Source organism: Phaethon lepturus, unplaced genomic scaffold (genome assembly GCF_000687285.1).
Source record: "Phaethon lepturus isolate BGI_N335 unplaced genomic scaffold, ASM68728v1 scaffold13722, whole genome shotgun sequence".
Taxonomy (NCBI): Eukaryota; Metazoa; Chordata; class Aves; order Phaethontiformes; family Phaethontidae; genus Phaethon; species Phaethon lepturus.
The window spans coordinates 6,839-25,503 of record NW_010521296.1 but is presented as its reverse complement, the minus strand read 5'-3'; the positions used below and the strand labels follow the sequence as shown (position 1 = coordinate 25,503).

The 18,665-nt window shown below is 40.1% G+C and overlaps 1 protein-coding gene across 1 annotated transcript; it reads right to left on the bottom strand.

Moving 5' to 3' along the window:
* Positions 1-5,608: 5,608 nt before the first annotated feature.
* GXYLT2 (glucoside xylosyltransferase 2) lies at positions 5,609-18,243 on the bottom strand. Its single transcript, XM_010281470.1, has 6 exons — positions 18,098-18,243; positions 17,764-17,895; positions 11,168-11,419; positions 10,031-10,154; positions 6,631-6,803; positions 5,609-5,888 (listed from the first exon to the last, which is right to left on the bottom strand). Exons 1-6 carry the CDS (start codon positions 18,236-18,238, stop codon positions 5,706-5,708), a joined length of 1,005 nt encoding a protein of 334 aa, XP_010279772.1. The 5' UTR covers positions 18,239-18,243; the 3' UTR covers positions 5,609-5,705.
* Between the last annotated feature and the right edge of the window lie 422 nt (positions 18,244-18,665).

Genomic DNA, 18,665 nt, shown 5'->3' with positions numbered 1-18,665 from the left:
CCCCCTCTGGACAGGTCCGCGGTGTCTATTTACCAGCACCACACTTGACGATATCTGATGGAGAGGAGCAAAACATTCTCCAAAAGTTGGCTCCTTTAGGTTTACAGGTGCCTGATTCTTAGGAGAGGAATCTCTTCCTGAAGCAGTGGGAAATTATTTTAAATTAAACTATCAGCAGTTTGTGCTAAAGATGATGAAGCGCCAAGGTTTATCCTAGTATTAGTCTCACATTTTTTTCTGTTAGTGGTACTTTATCCCCAGCTCTAAATGTCACAGAACACGCAGAGAAGTTGTCTCTACTAGGATCATACTTATGAGGATGAATGTAAAATCATAGCTGAGTCCTATTCAGACTCCGTGCTCCACGCGTCTCCTGGAGCCAGAGCGGTCGCTATCGATGTGCACACAGCGGTGCGGGCAGGGGAGAAAGAGCCTGTTCCAGTAGCCGGGTCCCTCAGCTGTGGGTTAGCGAGCTCCAGGGCTTTGCTTCAGTGAACCGAGCGTTTCGTTGTTCCAAATAGGAGAGCTGCAGCCTACGAGATTTAGATGGTGGTAACGAATCCAGCAGTATGGCCAGGGGAATGCGGGGAATCATTCCCTCCCTCTGAATGGCCAGCAACAGGTAAATGCCCATCCTGTTCGCTGTTGTGCCCGTGTTATTTCTGCTTAGCCTGTACCTTGGAAAAACCGTGTGTTCTCCCCACAACAATACTGCCCGAAGCCACGTTTGCGAGTGAGAAATCTCGGATCAGGTCATCACCGACCAGTTTGGCTACGGAACATGTGACAAAACCCCACACCACGACACGCTTCCCCAGCCAGAGGTGAACCAGCACGGTACAGAGGACTATCGTTTTACAGCTGGCCTTACATTTTCTCATGAATATTAATGGCAGTTTTATTCTTGACTTCAAAGAGAGCGTGACGGAGCCCGACATACCGTAAAGGTGAGCAAGTTCAGCAAGTGAGAAAACAATTTCATCACCAGGCAGACAACTGGTTTGGCTGAACAGACAACTCGCAAACTTCTGTCACACAGAGATGTCACAGCGAAACCAAGGACACTGCAGCAATGACCATACAAAAGTGTCAAAGAAATAAAATTAAATACAAGAAGAACAGAAGGGGAATGATGCTAACTGACCATATCCTCTAAGGAGCAGAAGATGATGGAGAAGCAGTAAAAAGTACGATCAAAAGGTAGAACTTCAGTTTCCTTTGAGACCAGGTTCTGATCTACGGTCACTGTAACACAACTGGAATTGCAGCATGACCCACGAGCACTGCGAGGAAAGTTAAATGTGTTTGTCTCCTTCAGTAACGTAACCAATCTAATACTCTCTCACTACGGTATGAGTAAAATTTTGAGAGGAACATTTTTCTCTGCTTGATGCAGACATACCCTGTATACGTACACTTGTAACGTCAGTAATACTAAAGTCCATCCCAACCAGACCCAGTACACACACAGACACACAAAATTTCATCTTTAAAACTATGAAAATGCAGAGCTTGCTTAAAACTTCATTTATTTGTAATGTAAGCCAAAGGATCTTAACACAGAATGCACTGCTAGGCCTCCTTGGGAGCTATAAACAATTGGTGCACTTGCCAAATAAAAATACATGAGCAATTAAATGACAGAGAAAAGGTACAGAATTTTTTACACATACACTCTTGTTGTGTACACACACACACACACACAGAGCAGTTTCCAGTTTCTACCCGTAAGCGAAAGGATAGCAAAGCTACCTAAGCCCACTTCGTAATACGCAGGCAAACAGCCTAGAAAAACTCTCACGTTATAGAAATGACGCAACCAACTGCTTCCCACTCCAGCAGTTCTTTGTTGTACCATGCACACTGGTAGCCTGATGCTGTCTTATACAGCTTTGGGCTAAAAGAAGCAGGTCTTCACACAAAGCCCCTATTTGTCTAGCTTTGGCAGGTTCAAGTATAACATAGCAAATTTAAAGCCTGAATATTTGACGCTGATACAGCAAGGGCTTGGTTACATGCTTAACTTTATGCATCGCATATAAGCCTACTGACTACACAGGCGAAATTCGGAGTATCCAACGTTGGCTGGGTTATGCTCAGATAACCCGGGCACAGTTCTCTGGGCTGTACCCTGCTCTTTCTTTCTCGGCGTGAAAGGTGATTCTCTTCCCTTGTTAGCACTACGTTCCTTGTACTGGAGTTTCTATTCATTTAAAGAAAACTATTTTGGCTTCCCCACTATGTTATGATGACACTGCTCAAGGTGTTACACTAGCAAAAGTGTTTTGGTTACATTATACCATTGGAAATAACTAAAATACATGAGAGGAAGGGGAAATGAGGATATAAAGTCTATATAAGTATTTACACATCCCATTATTAAAATAAATGAAGGCTAATTAACAAGGAATTAGCCACAAGTATGAAAAACGAAATAAATGAAAACTCGTTTCTAAATAAGATTAATATTAGAATCACCTACTGTTACAACCAAAATATAACATGGTTTTGGAAGCTGTAATAAAATATAAATTAATAATTCTAACAACAACAAAAAAAATCAGTTACAGAATTGTTTTAAAACACTATGGAGAGCTCAAATTATAGCTTTTTTCCCCTCAGAAAAAGCACAGCAGGAGGGAACCTCCCTCGTTCTTCCTGCCAAGCTGATATTACATTAACAAAAGTCTTCACGTTAAAGCATATACTGCATGTATTTTAATAGCTGTTGAGAACATAACACAGTTTTCTCAACCTAATGTAGCACCTCCTGTAAACATAAAAAGCACTGTTTTAATCTCTAATAATTTTATATGCAATAATGCCTTTGTTTTGTAATGAATTCCATTCCTTCATTTTAATGTGCCCGTAGTTGCAGAGTTCTGCTGAATCACGGCTTACACAATCACAGCCTCCTCAACTCCAGAGGCTCAGCACCAGAGTTGCAACTGTCTGGGCAACAAGATCCCTGCTCGGCAACTTTCTGTGGCTTGTAGACACTACAGAAATAAGGAATTCAGACTGCGCAGCATGCGTCTCATCTATCCTCATCTGACCTACAGTCAGCTTTACCCTGACATTTGAAAATAAAGATCAAAAAGCAAGCTATTTTTTCTTTTTACAAGTTCTCAGTGTTACTAGCCTAAAAGGTTTACCTGTCATATGTTAGGCTTACATTATCTTAAATTTTTTAAACAGCACGCTGAATTTTTCTTTTCATTGCCTACTGGTTCTGAAGTCATCAAGATTCATTTGGGTTACATTTTCAAACTTCTCTCTGTAGCTAGAAATATACTGTTCCTTTTAAGTGGCAAGTAAAACTTCAGTTAAAATAGAAAATACTAAGGCAGGCTGCAAGAGACAGTAGCATCTATACTTCAGTTTAAATGCCTTTTGGGGTCCCACTAGGAAATTCCAGGCTTTCAATCAAAGTGGAGGCAGAGCTGCCTCTGTCCTTCGCCTGTCAATTTACACTTACGTGGCAACGATGGCAAGATAACGGGTCTGAGTCAGAAACATGCACAAACTGTTGATCAGAATTTGCAGCACACAGAGGTGCAAACAACAGACGTTCCTGTTTGTCTGTCGTGCCTGCAAGGACTAGCAGAGACCAGCAGTGAAACTGCTAGGACCAAGACCGTATGCCCCTTATTCCAAGCCTCTGCCTTAACACCTCCTCTGCTCGGATGACTCTGTAGCGATGCTGTTTGCCATGTTGTGCCAGTCACCCAGCACGCTTGCGGATGTGTCACAGACATTTTCACACTCTAGTGTTTGGAAAAAGTTTGTCGGCACTTCATCCTGCGTACAGCCTGTTTATCTGGCAGCCTGAGGCACCAGCAAGGCCTGTATTTTCCCCCCTCTCGTAAGCTGCCACACAAGGAGAGAGGAACGTGCAAGCTAAAAGGACTTTCTCTTGGAGACTGTTTTCTTATGAAACTCTGCACCAGTCCTGACTGGATAGGGTAGAAACCCCCAAAACTGCAATACTTGAGAAATCCCAAACTTAGGAAACATATCCTTTCCCTCATCCACACCCCCAAATATTTATCTCTAATAAATGTATGTTACATGTACAAGATATACAGTCTGTATCAGTTTTCCTTTCATTAGAGAAACGCTTCACACATCTCGCCCTCCTCACCCCTCTCCTGCTTTGCCTCTTAGATATAAAAGTGAATAGTTCCAAGTAATGACTAATTTTTTTTGCTGAACAGACTTGAAAAGTAAGATCATTTGCTCTGCTCTTTTCTGCAAGCGCTCACCTACACACACTCCTCAGAGCTTACACTTAGCAAATGCCCTCTGGGATTCTGCTCTTGTGTCACTGCTCTTTAAGAGCATCCTCACTTTCAATTCCCCACTGACTTGTCCCAAGCACCTTTCAGCTACTGGGAGTTTTAATAAGCTCTTGTCTGTGCGTATCCTGAGACGACCATCATACCTTCAAAATCTAAACTAAATGAAGTATTTCAGCATCAAAGCCATCTTGTATCCTCTTTCACTTTGAGGCTATTCATTATGATTCCACCATAAAACTCTCTACTTCCAGGAATGAAAGTGCTGGGCAGAAATACATTGCTGTGCCCCAGGCTTCTGGTGAAGCAGAGGCGGTGGATGGGGCAGGTCAGAGGCAGCGTTCTCAGCCTCCCAACACAGGGAGGGAAGAACGGTTCTCGGCACACCATTGTTACTGTGCAGTAAACACCAATTAAAGAGGATTAATTAAAGAGGAAAACAGATCAATAGTACCTGATTTTGTACTCTTCATTCACAATATTCTTGGACTGTGTCTAATGTAATTAGTATTACCAAGTTAGGGAATACATTCTTAAAACTGTAAGAGATGGGGGGGAAAACAGGACTGCACTCCACGCAAGAAAGGATTCTCCTTCTGTTCTCCATTAGCTGTGCAGGTGCCACAGCTTCCACTGCATCCCCCTTCCATTTCTTGCACACAGTTTTCCTCTTCATGCTGTAATTATTTTTCTTCTAATTCCTTCATGAGAAGCCCTCACAAAAATACTGAAGAGCAGAGAGGAAAAATGACAATCACTAGACAAAAAGTGCTGTAAAATAGAAAGTAAACAGGCACTTCTATTCCCCTAACCGTTTTAAGTAAGGGAAATGTTAGGTGCTACATGTGAAGAATAGCAGGTAATATACCTTCAGACAGAAGTGCAATTTTAAGCAAATGCTTTCCCTTTACTATAGTAAATTTTAATTCATCCTATCACAAGAGTGATCTTTTCTGTAATTCAGCATTCTCATTACAGTCAAGAATATTTGCCCTATCTTTTCAAGAGTTATATTCCCTATATGTTACATAGCTCATACCTTAACATATTCTTTGTTAAGCCTAAGGTCAGTACAAGCTTTTGCACAACTTCAAAAAAAGCTGCAGTGCATACAACTGTTCTTAAACAACTAACCAAATTAAACTCATCAAATAAAAGTGAGAATCATCAACTCTCTCTCTTGCAACCAAGAGAAACACAGGAAGAGAACAAAAGGCCTAAGAAAGGACAGTTTAGGTAGACTTCTAGGATTTCTTCTGGTTCTGTAATTTCAAGGGTGGTTAGGAAATCGGATAAGGAAAATATTTTAAGTCTGAGTTTCAGTAAAAGAGGTCACATTCTTCATTTATATGCTTCATGAGGTGGAAGTGCAAGAATGAAAAGCTCTGCGTAAAAATATAGCTACATTTAGTATCTGTGGTTGGCCCCCAAGTAGACGATGACACGATTTTCATACACCTTCTTCATGGTTTTCTCAATTTGCTTCAAAAATACTTGCGGGATTCTCCCACATAAAGTGTGCACTGTATCCAGAAACTTAGACTGCAGAGGGTAGTACAAAGACTGGAAGAGATTGTCTTCAAATGGAAACTAAAAAAAAAAAAAAAAAGAATTATTAGTTTTCACTAGTTACAAAATGGCATTGCAGAAGTTCTGTCAGATAAAACCTTATATAGGTAGGCACTGACTTGTCCCTCATCTTCCCAGTGTATCACCAAAGCCTATCAACTTCAAACACTGCTCTGCTTGAGGGCACTCGCTTTCAGAAAAGTTTGCCTGGTCGTATTACCTGAATAGCCAGCTTTCCAGAAACTCTATTTCTAGAGCCTGTATTTAAAGGAGGTTTACTAACATAGGGGTACTGTAGCAGAACAGATATTTTAGAGAGCGGAGGTGTACACGTACAATGTTCAGTGTGGAAATACGGACCTGTGTCTGTATGCAAGCTTCTGCCTTCCACGTGCCCAGAGGCGCTAGGTGCTCAGGGAGGACAAGCTTTCATTGGGTGTTTATGGACCAGAGCTGCAGTACCAGCAGGAAAAACTCCATTCACATACTTTTTTTCCCACCTCCAGGTTTACAGAAAAGCAATTTATCATCCGTTTTGATTAGAAGCTTACTATAATATGGAGGACCATTTAAATAATCTCAAATCCATGCATGCCGTAAGACAGGAGAGGCCAAAGCAACCTGTTATTTTGTGTCTGATAGGTATACACAAAGCACAACTATGCTCAGCCTGACCTGCCAGAACAGCAATCCGAGTGACCCGGTTAAAGCAATAATCTCCATTGAAATAAAAGGACTGCCTCTATCGAGATAGACGACTTACATCACGTATCACTTCATAGAGAGCCTTGAATGTAGGCTGTTTGTCATCATGGTAGACACCTCTATTTCCGTGCAGAATAGAGACACCTTCTTCTTCTGCACCTTTACAGTTGCTTCCATACATACAGTGATCAGGTCGGTAGTTCCACTGACATGGAAACACATAAAGACACTCTGCCAATGTTGGTCAAGGGGTATGGAGGCAGGGTGGGGAAAAAAAAAAAAAAAGAAAAGACCGGCACATCAAACAAGAGTTACAACAAATTAAACAATGCTTCCGTGAAAAAGCTGGGACTGATGATCAGTAAAATTTCAGTTGCTTCTTTTGCAAATACCCCAAACAGTAGCTAGACACAGAAGCTTCCTTTCCTCAGGGGATGACTATACCTATCTCAGCACTGTTAGACCTGAATTAACAGAAAGAGAGGGCAACACAAAGACTGGGTGCAAACACAAACCAAGACAGCATTCTACAAAGCTAAAAGTGACACACTCAAACTCAGAGAGTATGCACCAGATGGCACTATCCAGGGTCCTCTGCCCCAGTAAGAAGTTTCCGGAGTTACAGAAATTATTAGGGAAGCACACGCAGCAGCGAGGGTTATGCAAAATCCTGAATCCTGCTGGAGACAGCATGGGAAAGCTTGCAAAGTACATCCGATGTTTGCTGCTGAAGCTTTCACTGAGGCTATGACAATTTGTTATACTGAGATACAGCAGAGCATAAGAGGTAGTGTTATTTTATCCGCAGTCCTCCTAAGAGTTGTCATCCATTAATTTCACAGGTCTAGGTTATATAAAGATGAGCCTAATTTCTCAAAAGGTCTTATAATCTCTTTTCTACTGATTTTTTTTTTAAACTTTCTCCATGCACCCACAGTATTTGCAACATGCTTAGAGTAAATCATGCCAGTCCCAGTGACCTTTTTGTTTCAGAAAGGGAGAATGAATCAGTGCACTATGCCAGCAGGTCATGTCAGAAGTACCGAACACTGAATTCTTCACTTGGCCTCTCTTAGCTTTCCAGGAAGTCTGCAGCTGGTCATGTGTGGTTCTTGAAGAGGTAGGAGAAACAGTTTCTGACACATTTCTTCCCTTAAGGCCTCACTAGCAGGAGATAAAGGGTAGGTTTTAAGTGGTTTCCATTCAGTCTGACCTATCACCCATTCAGAATTGCTCCCTGGTGTTGCTGAAAGGGCAGGAAGAGCAGTAACACCCGATCCAAACCCTGTTACAGTTAATGGGGATCCTTTTGGCAACCCTGAACAGATGTTTGCAAGTACAGCTCATCAGCAGGTCACTACAGGCAGAGGATGTCATCAGGTGCTTATTAGCTTTTGTAGATGTCACTTGAGTATTCTTGATTGTCTCCTCTCCATGACACTTTTGTGCATTTTTTGCAGTCACAGCTGGACTCAAACTCTAGCTGCTCGGCGAGCCTTCAGATCCATTAATCATCAGAACAGCCTCCGGAGATGGGAAAAAGGGTGCATCTTTTCAGGCCCCAGGTAACACAGTTCTGTGTCCTTTTAAGCCAATGCACTGCATGTATAAAAAGCCACTTGCAGCAGCCTTGACCTATTCCTTCCAAGGCTAGCCTCAGCAATCCAGCAGTTTAAAACCTCGGCAAAGTCTAGTTTTCTGTTTTAATTGTATCCAGTTCTTTTGTTTTCTTTTCTTGTGCAGTCTGATGTTACGTAATTCATAAAAAAATGAAGGAAAATACAAGGAAAAGAGAGACTATGGTGCAGAAAAGTCTCAACATGTGGGTTTGACAGAGAACACTCTCATCACAAAATTAAAATATTTTTGCAATCTTTGGGTTTTTCCTCCACTCTTAACAGTTCAAGTTCAAGTCCACAACTAACCTGGCTTCATCTTTTTCTTACTGCAGTAGACCCTATTACCATAACATGCATTTCTTTTTGGAAATTAATTTACGATTTCATACTGCAGATCTCTTCCACTTTATTTTTTCCCTAGGATTGAGGGTAATACATGGTGTACCAGGACTGATGTTTGACATCTGTCTGCTGTAAACAGATGTTATCTTATTGCTTTGCTTTTGCTCTCTCCTTTTATTTGCCTGGATCTGGGTATATCCAATTACCTACCCTATGACTCCTCAGAGAAAAAGAGAAGGGAACAGAATAAATAAAAATAAATCCAAACATATTCTGTTCTTAAGACCACTTGAGGGAATACAAGGTCACACAGGAAACAAGGAAAAGCAAATAAGAACAGATACTCAGCATATTCAGAAGCATGAAATAAGGTTCTCGGCTTCTTTGGGAAGCACGTACCATGCTACAATTTTGAAATCCTTGCATTTCTCCTATGTTACTGTTTTTGGAAGTGCCTGAAGTAATTTCTGTGTGATCAGTGCAAAATACTTACAAGGGGATGAATTTCCAGAAACTACCTCAGCACTTGTGGAAAAAGTCACACCCTTTTAAAATAAGGATGCGTAAACTCGCCAGTTCCTTGGAAATACACACTCATGTGAGTAAGACTCCAATTCAAGAGGAAATGAAGCACAAACCAAAAATGTTGCAAGTTGTTTACAGAGGCCTTGTGCAAGAGAGACAGACAGGAATCAGGCAGGAATTTTTGGTGGGCTGACAAACACACGCATATTGGTCATGCTGGTCCACACCAGGACAGGTGGGTTATGCCGTCTGAGAAAAAAAGGTTTTGAGAGACTTGAAGTCCTCCATACCCCTTCATAATCCCAGAGCAAGCAGAATACAGAAGAGTAGAAAATGCAGAAGTCGAAGCAGCAGAACATAGATGATACTGTTCTGGTGTCTGATGAGGCTGGATCATCCTGCTGAGAGGCTGGAAGCATGTTTCTCAAAAAGTAACTTTTAGCGAAGGAGCGAAAGTAGGGAGGCCAACATTTTCAGAGGAGATACTTCAATGGCTGTGTCAGTCTTTTTTTTTATATTGGCTTTGTTACTCATTTGCATAAATATCAGAATTCATCTGAATTTCAGAAAAAGAGAGATCGCTTTGGAGAAAGTTTGGCAATTTCACATTCAGGTAAGTATGTGAAACAAAAACATTTTTCAGCTAGGTCCTGGTCCAGTGAAGCTCTTAAGCACACATACAAATTGAACTTCATTCTTGTATTTGATCATTAATGTTATACTTCCTTATTTGCTCAGAATCTCCAGAAAACAAATTTACATATTCAGTGGAACTAAGTCCGAGTCCTACCACCTGCACCACTTTCAGACGTATTTTCATAGGTTGTAAATCCAAGGTACAGTTAAACATTAACTTCATGCCAGAATACATTTTGCATACCATAAATAACAAATAGCACCTTTTTTTTTTATTTTCAAGGTCAAGAAGTTTTCTTAACATAGATAATCATAACTCCAAGAATCATTACTTACCTGGGTTAAAGTAAAAAATTATATTTAGTAAATCCTGGTCTCCCCATGTAATGTAATTTTTGTACTTTTGGTATAACGGATATAACATTTCCTCCCAAGTCAAACCACTGGGTATCATGCTGTTCTGCAGGGCAGAAAAACAAAAGTGATGGGTTAATACCGTGAACAGTGATGAGAGCGTGGTGCCTGCATATTTGTATGTCTGCTAAGCCATGTCTAATGTAACCTACATGAAAAATGAAGAACTGCCAGGAAAAATTAGACCTGCATAGGGTTGGAGCAGCAGAGCTGACTGTGCTCTTGTTTATCTGAACAGGAAAGCAAGGTCTCCTGGGTCTAGCTGTGATGTCAGCTCCTGCTATTCACAATCTTCCTATTCTGAGCAACAGGAGAGAGAAAAAGTGAAAAAGTAGAAAAGTAGAGTGACAAGGTGAAAACTGAGGTATAAAAGTGCGGAAAAATGCAGGGTTAAAATGATCTTCCTGGGGAATTATGCTGTTAAGAGCAAGGGCTTTTTTTTTACTCAAGCTGTTCCTGGAACAGTATAGGAAACTCCTGGCCTTGACCGAGGAGCAAGACTACTTGGGGTAAATAAAGTTTTGAAAGAGGTTGGAGAATACGTGCTCAACAAAACAAATGGAGATTTTACAAGTCAGGCCTTTCACAAAAGAGGAGAGATGTCAGATGTCAGAGAAAGTGTTCCTGTCTCATTTATATCAATCCATGGAGTCACTTGATCTGCAGTGGGATACAAAATTCTATTTACAGCAGATGCAAAAAATTACTAAGTTCTCTAGATATTTACATCAAGCTTCCCAATTTTAAAAACAATACAGTGACTGCACTGAAGGTCCTTAAGTTTATTCTTTCATGTACCTTTCAAGAGAAAATGAAATGTTGAAGAAGCCTTTTTTACTACTGCTAACAGGCTGCTTCCTCTGCAAGTTCTCAGTGCTCCCGCCTCATAAGGAAGTTTCACATGTTTTAAGAATAATTTTCACTGTAATTGCTTTTCATACCCATATATATTCTATATTGTTCAGATTCTTTATATTACAAACGTTATATAATTTTACACTACGTTTTACCAGAGGTGAAAAGTACATAAATCATTGCAACAGCTGTGTTTCTTCTCACCTTGAACTGAGTGTTGCGTATCCGTGTTAAATTCATTAGCATCACTCCAGAATTGACGCCAGTTGTCCCATAATAAGGGTGACGCGCAAATCGACTATACCAGCCAATCTTTGGTATTTCGTGTTCTGGGGCCATAGCAGCTAGCTGTGTTGAGTTGAACTCTTTCAGGATGTGCCAGATGTCATCGATGGGCCTCAGGAAGAGAACATCAGTGTCCACATAAAGGAGAGAATCCACATCCTTTAAAATGACCTTTTGGGTTTGCACAGCGAGGGGAGGAGGAGTTGAAAAAGAAAACAAGTAGACAACAAAAAGGAAGGTTATTGGCAAAAGGTACTTTTATTTTAAACCAATAATTTGAAAGAGGTTATTGATTTATCAGCTAAATGTAATTATACGCAGGAACAACAGTTATCAGGTTATTGGCTTGTTGTTTGGTTTTTTTTTTTTTTTTTTTTTTGAACTGCACAGCAAAACAGCTACCAGACCACAGAAGCTGGATTCTAACCTTCATATGAAACAGTAATCCATTGAGCTCTCAAAAATACCTGCATGGACTATTTAGTATCAGTTCAGAAATAAAATGCTAAGAATATATATTTACATAGCTTTGTTAGTTCTTTTCAAGATCTGTAAGTCATGAAACATATAGCTTCCTTCATAGGCAGAAAGGGTAAGGTAGTATAACAGGATACTTTTCATCTCCATCTGGTATCATGTTTCCTTATGCCTTTCTAATGACTGTTTCTCCTATTATAACCTTGTGCTCCTAGGAGACTTACATTCAGTGTTAATATATACAAATGTTTCACATTAATTAATAAAACCCTATGGATCACAAAAACGTGTATACATCCTCCTGAAGAACAAAATTTGCTTGATAAATAGAAATGTCACACTAAAACTTATCAGGTCAGATTCTGATCTCTGTTCTCAGACTCTGTATCAGGAATAACCACAGTAAAGTCAGTCAAGTCAGAAAGGTGTAAACTGTAAATTAGATCCAGGATATTTAATCTATTCTTGTTGACAATGTTCCCCCTTGTGGCTATCCAAATCCTTACATGCTCATTCATTAATTTTAGTAGGGCAAATTATATAGTGCTTCAACAGTCCAAGAAGACTCCCTTGATGTTTGCACCAGTTATTTGTAAGGTTGTTTCCTAAGTAATAAATATCATTAGCTAAAGTTGACCTTCAGTTCCAACTGCACTTTTGTTGCTCTTCTTCAATATATGCTAAAACTGTCAAAAAATTCCTGAAGGACTGAAATTTTCTTACTTTGGTCCTAGCCAAAAGCCCAATTTCTCTCTCTCTCTTTCTTTCTTTGAAAAGCGGATCCAAAAAGGTATTGCTTTTCACCATGTTGTGGAACGGAACAATCACTCTCTCATACAACTGCAATGATACTAATGACAAATGCTCCTATTTATGCAGGTAACTTAATAAATTCTACTACGGAAATTGAATTTTACATAAATAGAAAAGTATTGTGAATGAAGATTACCTGTGAAATAGAGTGAACATTATTAAGATTTTGAACAAGTAGGGGGGAATAATTACCTTTAAGCACACTCAACAGGCATTCACTAAGATGCCAAATCCATGAGGACGGACTTAAATTTCACCTGATTGAACACTTCAGGATTCAGACCGACATTTAGCCAAGTTTAACAAAATCCCTGACCTGTATTTCTGACACGATAACTACATGTTCTTCGTACATGGCAGGACAAGCAGGAGAACGCAAGTGTCTCTATATTTTAAACAAAAAGCTATGCTTACAAGAAACTCCAGCTAACCAAGTCCCACACAATCCAGACAGCTCTGCTGGATGGAAGGTTATAGCAATATACCATTTTTCCACAAAAAAATACAAAACAGCATGTGGAGGTACCAATGAATGAGGGACACAAATAGTTCAATAACACACTAAGAGCTCAGAGGTAAATACTTGCAAACATTAAGTGTCCTGGAGTCCAATACTAAAAAAAACAAGTAAAAAAAGAAAGCTACTCTAAGAGTAAATCAATAGAAGACAGACAGTTGAAAAGAAAGGGTTTTTCAGCTTAAGGATTTCCTGCATATTTTATATTATTCTGCAGCACCTAGAAGCCCTGATTCATAGGGACCTACTATATGAAGTAATATAAAATCAAAACATATTTAAAAAAATCATGCCAAAATTCAGTCTGAGACAGGAGATAACACATGAATACAGAGAGAGCAGAAGCTATCAGATTTTGCCTGAGGGATCCACAGCACGCTGTATCCCATGTAAGATTTTTTCTAAGGGTGCCCTGGTAGAGGGACCAGATGTTTTCCAGCAGAGGGTTAAGGAGGAAGTTTAACAGGTGCATATAGACACTCCTCCCAAGCTTAAGTGACCAGCAGAGAACTGTTCTTTCGGCAACCTTAAATATACACATAGATGTATGTTTGTGGATGTCAATGGACTGTAATAATTCTCCTATATATAAATGGATTCTAGCAGTTATTTCAGTCCTTTGTGAAGTGGGTGCCTACCAGCATTTGACCCCACACTTTCCGCCTCGTATTCCTCCACTCAGGATTCACGTGCTCTCCTTTCTGGCTTGTCAAAAGATTCTTCGCTCTCCTGTGACCGAGGTGTTGCCCTGCAGCGACACCCAACAGGCTAAAAGCTGTGCAACTTCCCTTAAGCCCTTCACACTTTTCTTTTTCACGTGTGAAGTGTTAAGGCTTATTTAAAACCTACACGTCAGTTCAAATTGATCACATCCCCTTCTCGCTTTGCATTTAATTTCGCCTCGGATAGAGGAATTTAATTTCAGAAATTGCGGCCGTAAGAGTTCCTTGCATAGCTCCTGGGATTTCAGTGGAGTTACGCTGGGGATAAACTTCATTTAAGTAACTCCCGTATTCCCAACTTCCCATAGCTTTTGGGTAGCTCTGATCCCAAACACTGTTCCCAAACTAAAGAAAAGTTTTCAAAAAACATATTTTAGGCTTTACACAGCCCTTAAAACATTTTTTAGCTTTTACTTATTCAAAAGCATGTAAGAGGAGATGATGTATTTTTGACTGTTGATTTTCAACATCAAAAGCAGTTGAGTACCACAAGGCAAGCCTGTGGTACAAGAGACCTCGTTCCACCTTGCTCTGCCTGAACCAGATGCTGCATAGCCAGGGCTGGCAGCTCACTGAGCCTGTCGGGAGGGCTACCCAGAAGGACATGACTGCAGGTTAAAAATGATATGCATCTAACCTGGAGCATAAGCAATGCAAGACTGCAACTGGTCTATTCAGCACAAACCCTGCAGCCATACCCAACAGACTGTGATTTTTGAAATGAATGGTTAGGAACATGGCTTGATTGTGCTTGTCATCTTCCTCGCTCTACAGGCACTTACAGCTTAAAAGAAGTGTGATTTTTTTATACAGAAGCTATATAGAGTATTCCTAGTAAAACTGTCAAAAAGTTCTGCACAGAACTGGCTATATTTAGCCTGATGCTTCACTTAAATACTCAATTATCTGTAATTTGATTTCACAGCTTCTGTCTCCATAGATTCTCCCTGTGTTAGCAAGGTTGGCAAGTAATAACACACTACTGTGTAAACACATATTGGTGTGTTTTGAAGCTGTGCTACCTAATGTTTGCAATGGCTAGCATGGCAGTTTATCAGAGCTTTATCCAAAATTAGAGACAAATCACAAATCTTGATTCTAACGTAGCCGTACCACGAAGCTGAGTTACTAAATTTAATTGTAGTAAGCAATTAACCCAAGTTACAACAGAGACAGAGACTTTTGTCTAGATAAGGTCCCAGCATCTATTTCCAGTGCTGCCACTGATCCACCGGGTTGGATACTCCAGCATACTCAAGAGGACACCTATAATACAGGGATATTGCTCTATCTGATAATTGATAATCTACCTTAAAAGCTCTTAAGCACATTAAGTGTTTTGAGAAGGGTTCTAAACGTTAGTTACTATTACAACTAAAATCATCCAAAAATCCCTTAAGCATTTCATGATACTTCAGCTGGTTGTTTTGGCAGAGACAGCTGCAAGCCAGCTCTCTGGTATGCAACATTCGTGAGATCAGAAGACAGTTTTTCACCTGGTGTGTTAACATCCATGTTAGCATTGCAAGAGTTTCAAGTGATTGCTGAGAGCATTAGCCTCCTAGTTTATTTTTAAAGTTTCATTTTGTGCTCATGTTAAGATCCACATCTTCCTTAATCTGTCTTTGCAAATCCCATTGATGGTGTTACTGTAGTAGACTGCAGCAAGAGATTTAGAATTGTGAGATTACATGGAGGCTCAGTCTACTTTCCCTGCACGTAAGTAGCAAACATGATCAGGTGTCAGATAATGCCTCTGTAAAATGTAGGAAGCCGTATGATCTTCCTTAATATTTTAGTAACCCAAGATTCAATGTGTACGTCAGCCTGTTACCCAGGACAAAACAGTTCATTACTACAAACTGCAGGATCGCATCCCATAGCTCTAGTGTTATCAGTGAGTAAAACCATTTGAAGATTCTTACACAATTTTCCCTTAACACATTCCTCATACCCTCCTGTCCACTTTCACATGGCTGCTGGTGCTGCAGGAGAGAGATTTCTTTGGCAGGAGAGGCACTTGTGAATCAAAGACTCGCATTCCACTCCGGTTTAGCGTTATCAGGAGCAAGGCAATTTGCACGACTGAGAGCTAAACAGCTGATAAACTCAACCACTGCTCTCCTAGGGTCCTCCCTAAATCTAGTCACATTTTATGCCACTGCAGGGGAAAATGCTTAGGACAGGAAAGGATAAGAAAAAGAGGATACTGAGATGCTTCTAGTATTTATTTAAAATACAAGTCAAAATATTTCTCTAAACAATAACACTAGAAACCCTCCACTCCCACTGTGTGCAGACTGCGTTTCTACAGCATTGTCTCATGCAAAGGGGATATCAGAACCTCGTTATCAAGTACTCCAAAAAAAATGCTGTCAATGAAATTACCCCGAAACAGCCCAAGGTTCTGTCAGCCTGCAAACTTGGGTACCAAAAGTCCAACTGGACACTTGCCACCTCAGCCATTACTACAACTTGTTTTCTTTCTATATCCATATCAACTCAGTGTCAGCTACAACTACTCTCAGACAACCCCTCATATTCAAAGCCATAAACCTCAGCCTGACCACACACAACATTTTGCAATTGCCCCAAGAGAAACAAACATTTACAGTTCAGGCTGCCTCCTGGTTTTGCTAAGACAACATGCAACAAGTCAAATATTCCTTACAAGAAGCTACTGGAGAACTTTGGCAACATGTGAGTGACAAAAAAAGGAACCAAAAAAGCACTGCTCAGCCTAAAGGAATCAGCATGAATACGTAACTCTCTTCTGTCATCAGAAGAGTGATGACAAATAAAAGTGAAACCGTTTCTGTGATGAGAGTCTACCAAAATGACAAAAAATACCACAGAAATTGGAAGAACAGAGATTGTGTTTTCCCAGTGAAAACAACCCCATTTGAGTACATCCTTACAAACAATCTGTATGAACACGCTAACGCTCAGGGATTATTTTCCAGGTGATATAAATATTTACTCAGGGAAGAGAGGATCTCTGCTGAAGTTGGAGTTACTTTCAGCCCATCTGGCCTTTGTGCATTTGATAGTCTGCCCCTAAATGGCAGATAAACAGAACTGCTGACAGCACATATTTTCTCACATATGTATTCATAGTCTACGTATCTGGACATGCAGCTGTCTCCTGATTGTTTCCATCTGAGAGAGTAAAGATTTCTTTGCCCCGCCCCATTTCTCATAAGACAGCAATGAAGAAATCTGGATCATGTGAATAGCATGTCACTTTATTGGAGTCACCCTAATCAACAGCAATGCACAAGGTATTTTTGATAGATGTTCTCAATTCCACAGAAATCGCTGTATGCAAAAGTTCTTTAGATTTCTGATATTTCTGCATTTGCAAAATTGTTATCAACACCTTCTTTCTCTCCAGCAACCTTAAATATCTTCCAAGTTTATGACACTAAGTATTATACAGTAAAGAATACAAATTTTCGGTGAAGATCCCAGGATACACAGGGCTTCTTCATGAAACCTGTCTTTGAGCACACTGGAATTATTACCTTAAGGGCAAATCTGACAGTCTTGGAAAAAGAAATAAAACTCTAGGAAAAGGGATTGCTGAAACCATCAGTCAAAGGGCTAACATATGGAAAGGGAGATAGTGGGTAAAAAGTATATGATGACTGCACGCTGAAAAGAATGTTACTTATGGAAGGCATGTAGCATCTACCCTGAAAGGATCTGCCCTGAAAGAGCTCCCGCACTGAGTCTTAAGAGTCTGAGAGGCTAATGGAACTAGAGACAAATAAGAAACACACATTCTTTGTTAGCAGGAGAAACAGTGAGGCTGGATTTCTGGGTGGGTTTTGTTTTTTTTTTTTAAGTGGCTAAAGCACAGATTAAAATATCCTTAAGCAGATGTTTCAAGCTGAAAATGGTTTTAATGTTACACCAGCAAAGCTTCCTTTCTGTGGAATTAACCTTTTCCTGAAGCGACCGACTCAGAAATCCAGGTGCCTTACCGGAAGAAAAAGGCGCTGGGCAGCACATGGTTTGAATAACTTTTTCCATTCCTGAGCATTTCCTACTGAGAAGGTTATTGGGTAAATGTTGTATTCAAACTTCTTTGTATATGAGGAAGGCCATTCCTTTAGCTGAAAGACATGGGGGGAGGAATTAGACACTACACGTTATGTAGCTTTTTTGAAAAAAATATGCATGCATAAGGAATTTATAAACCGCGTGCAGTAAAAAAGGGCTTAGTTGCTACTTGTTGATTTCAATGTAACTTTGCTCAGAGATTTGCGGGTTATAACTAACTCATTTATTTCTTTACCAAATGACAAAGAAACTCACCTTCTTCTCAAATTCAGGCTTAAGGGAATCCTCAGCAAAAATGTGAAAACAGAGCCTCCTGTTGCTAAAGAGAACTGCTGATTTCAGCATGATTAGCGTCTCTTCCAGCCGGTCCCCACATGCCACAACGGCCAGATGCATGCATTGCAAAGATGAAGGCTCTTTGGAATGTTTCTGTTCTCCAGGCTTCCTGAAAAATTATAAACAGGGCATATAAAAAATACTGAGGGAAACATGAAGAGAATTCCACGTTAATAGATATCAATATTTTTCTCTTCCCCTTCATTATGTAGGGGTTTTTTTCTGATTAGCTATCCACAGAAGATGCAAGTGGCATGCCCCTTTTGTCAACGGTACAAGTCAAGACTTAAAATTTCAACACAAAGAAATACACTATTTTCAGAATTTTTCTGGTTATTCCTACATTTCTGGATTTGCATAAATGATTGTACTACATACACACATGAACCTAATTCAATAGCACATCAAACCAGACAACAACTTGTTCTGTGCAAATGATAGCTTTTTTTTTTCCAGTTTCAAGGTTATGAAGCCAGAATGGACTTAT

What these genes read in the sequence shown, in the direction of transcription:
- GXYLT2 (XM_010281470.1), bottom strand. Translation starts at nt 18,238, where the DNA reads ATGCATCTGGCCGTTGTGGCATGTGGGGACCGGCTGGAAGAGACGCTA. An exon ending in AGCCTGAATTTGAGAAGAAG is followed by an intron (nt 17,896 to 18,097) that starts GTGAGTTTCTTT and finishes CATGTCTTTCAG; the next exon opens with CTAAAGGAATGGCCTTCCTC. An exon ending in CCCAGCGCCTTTTTCTTCCG is followed by an intron (nt 11,420 to 17,763) that starts GTAAGGCACCTG and finishes CAAACCCAAAAG; the next exon opens with GTCATTTTAAAGGATGTGGA.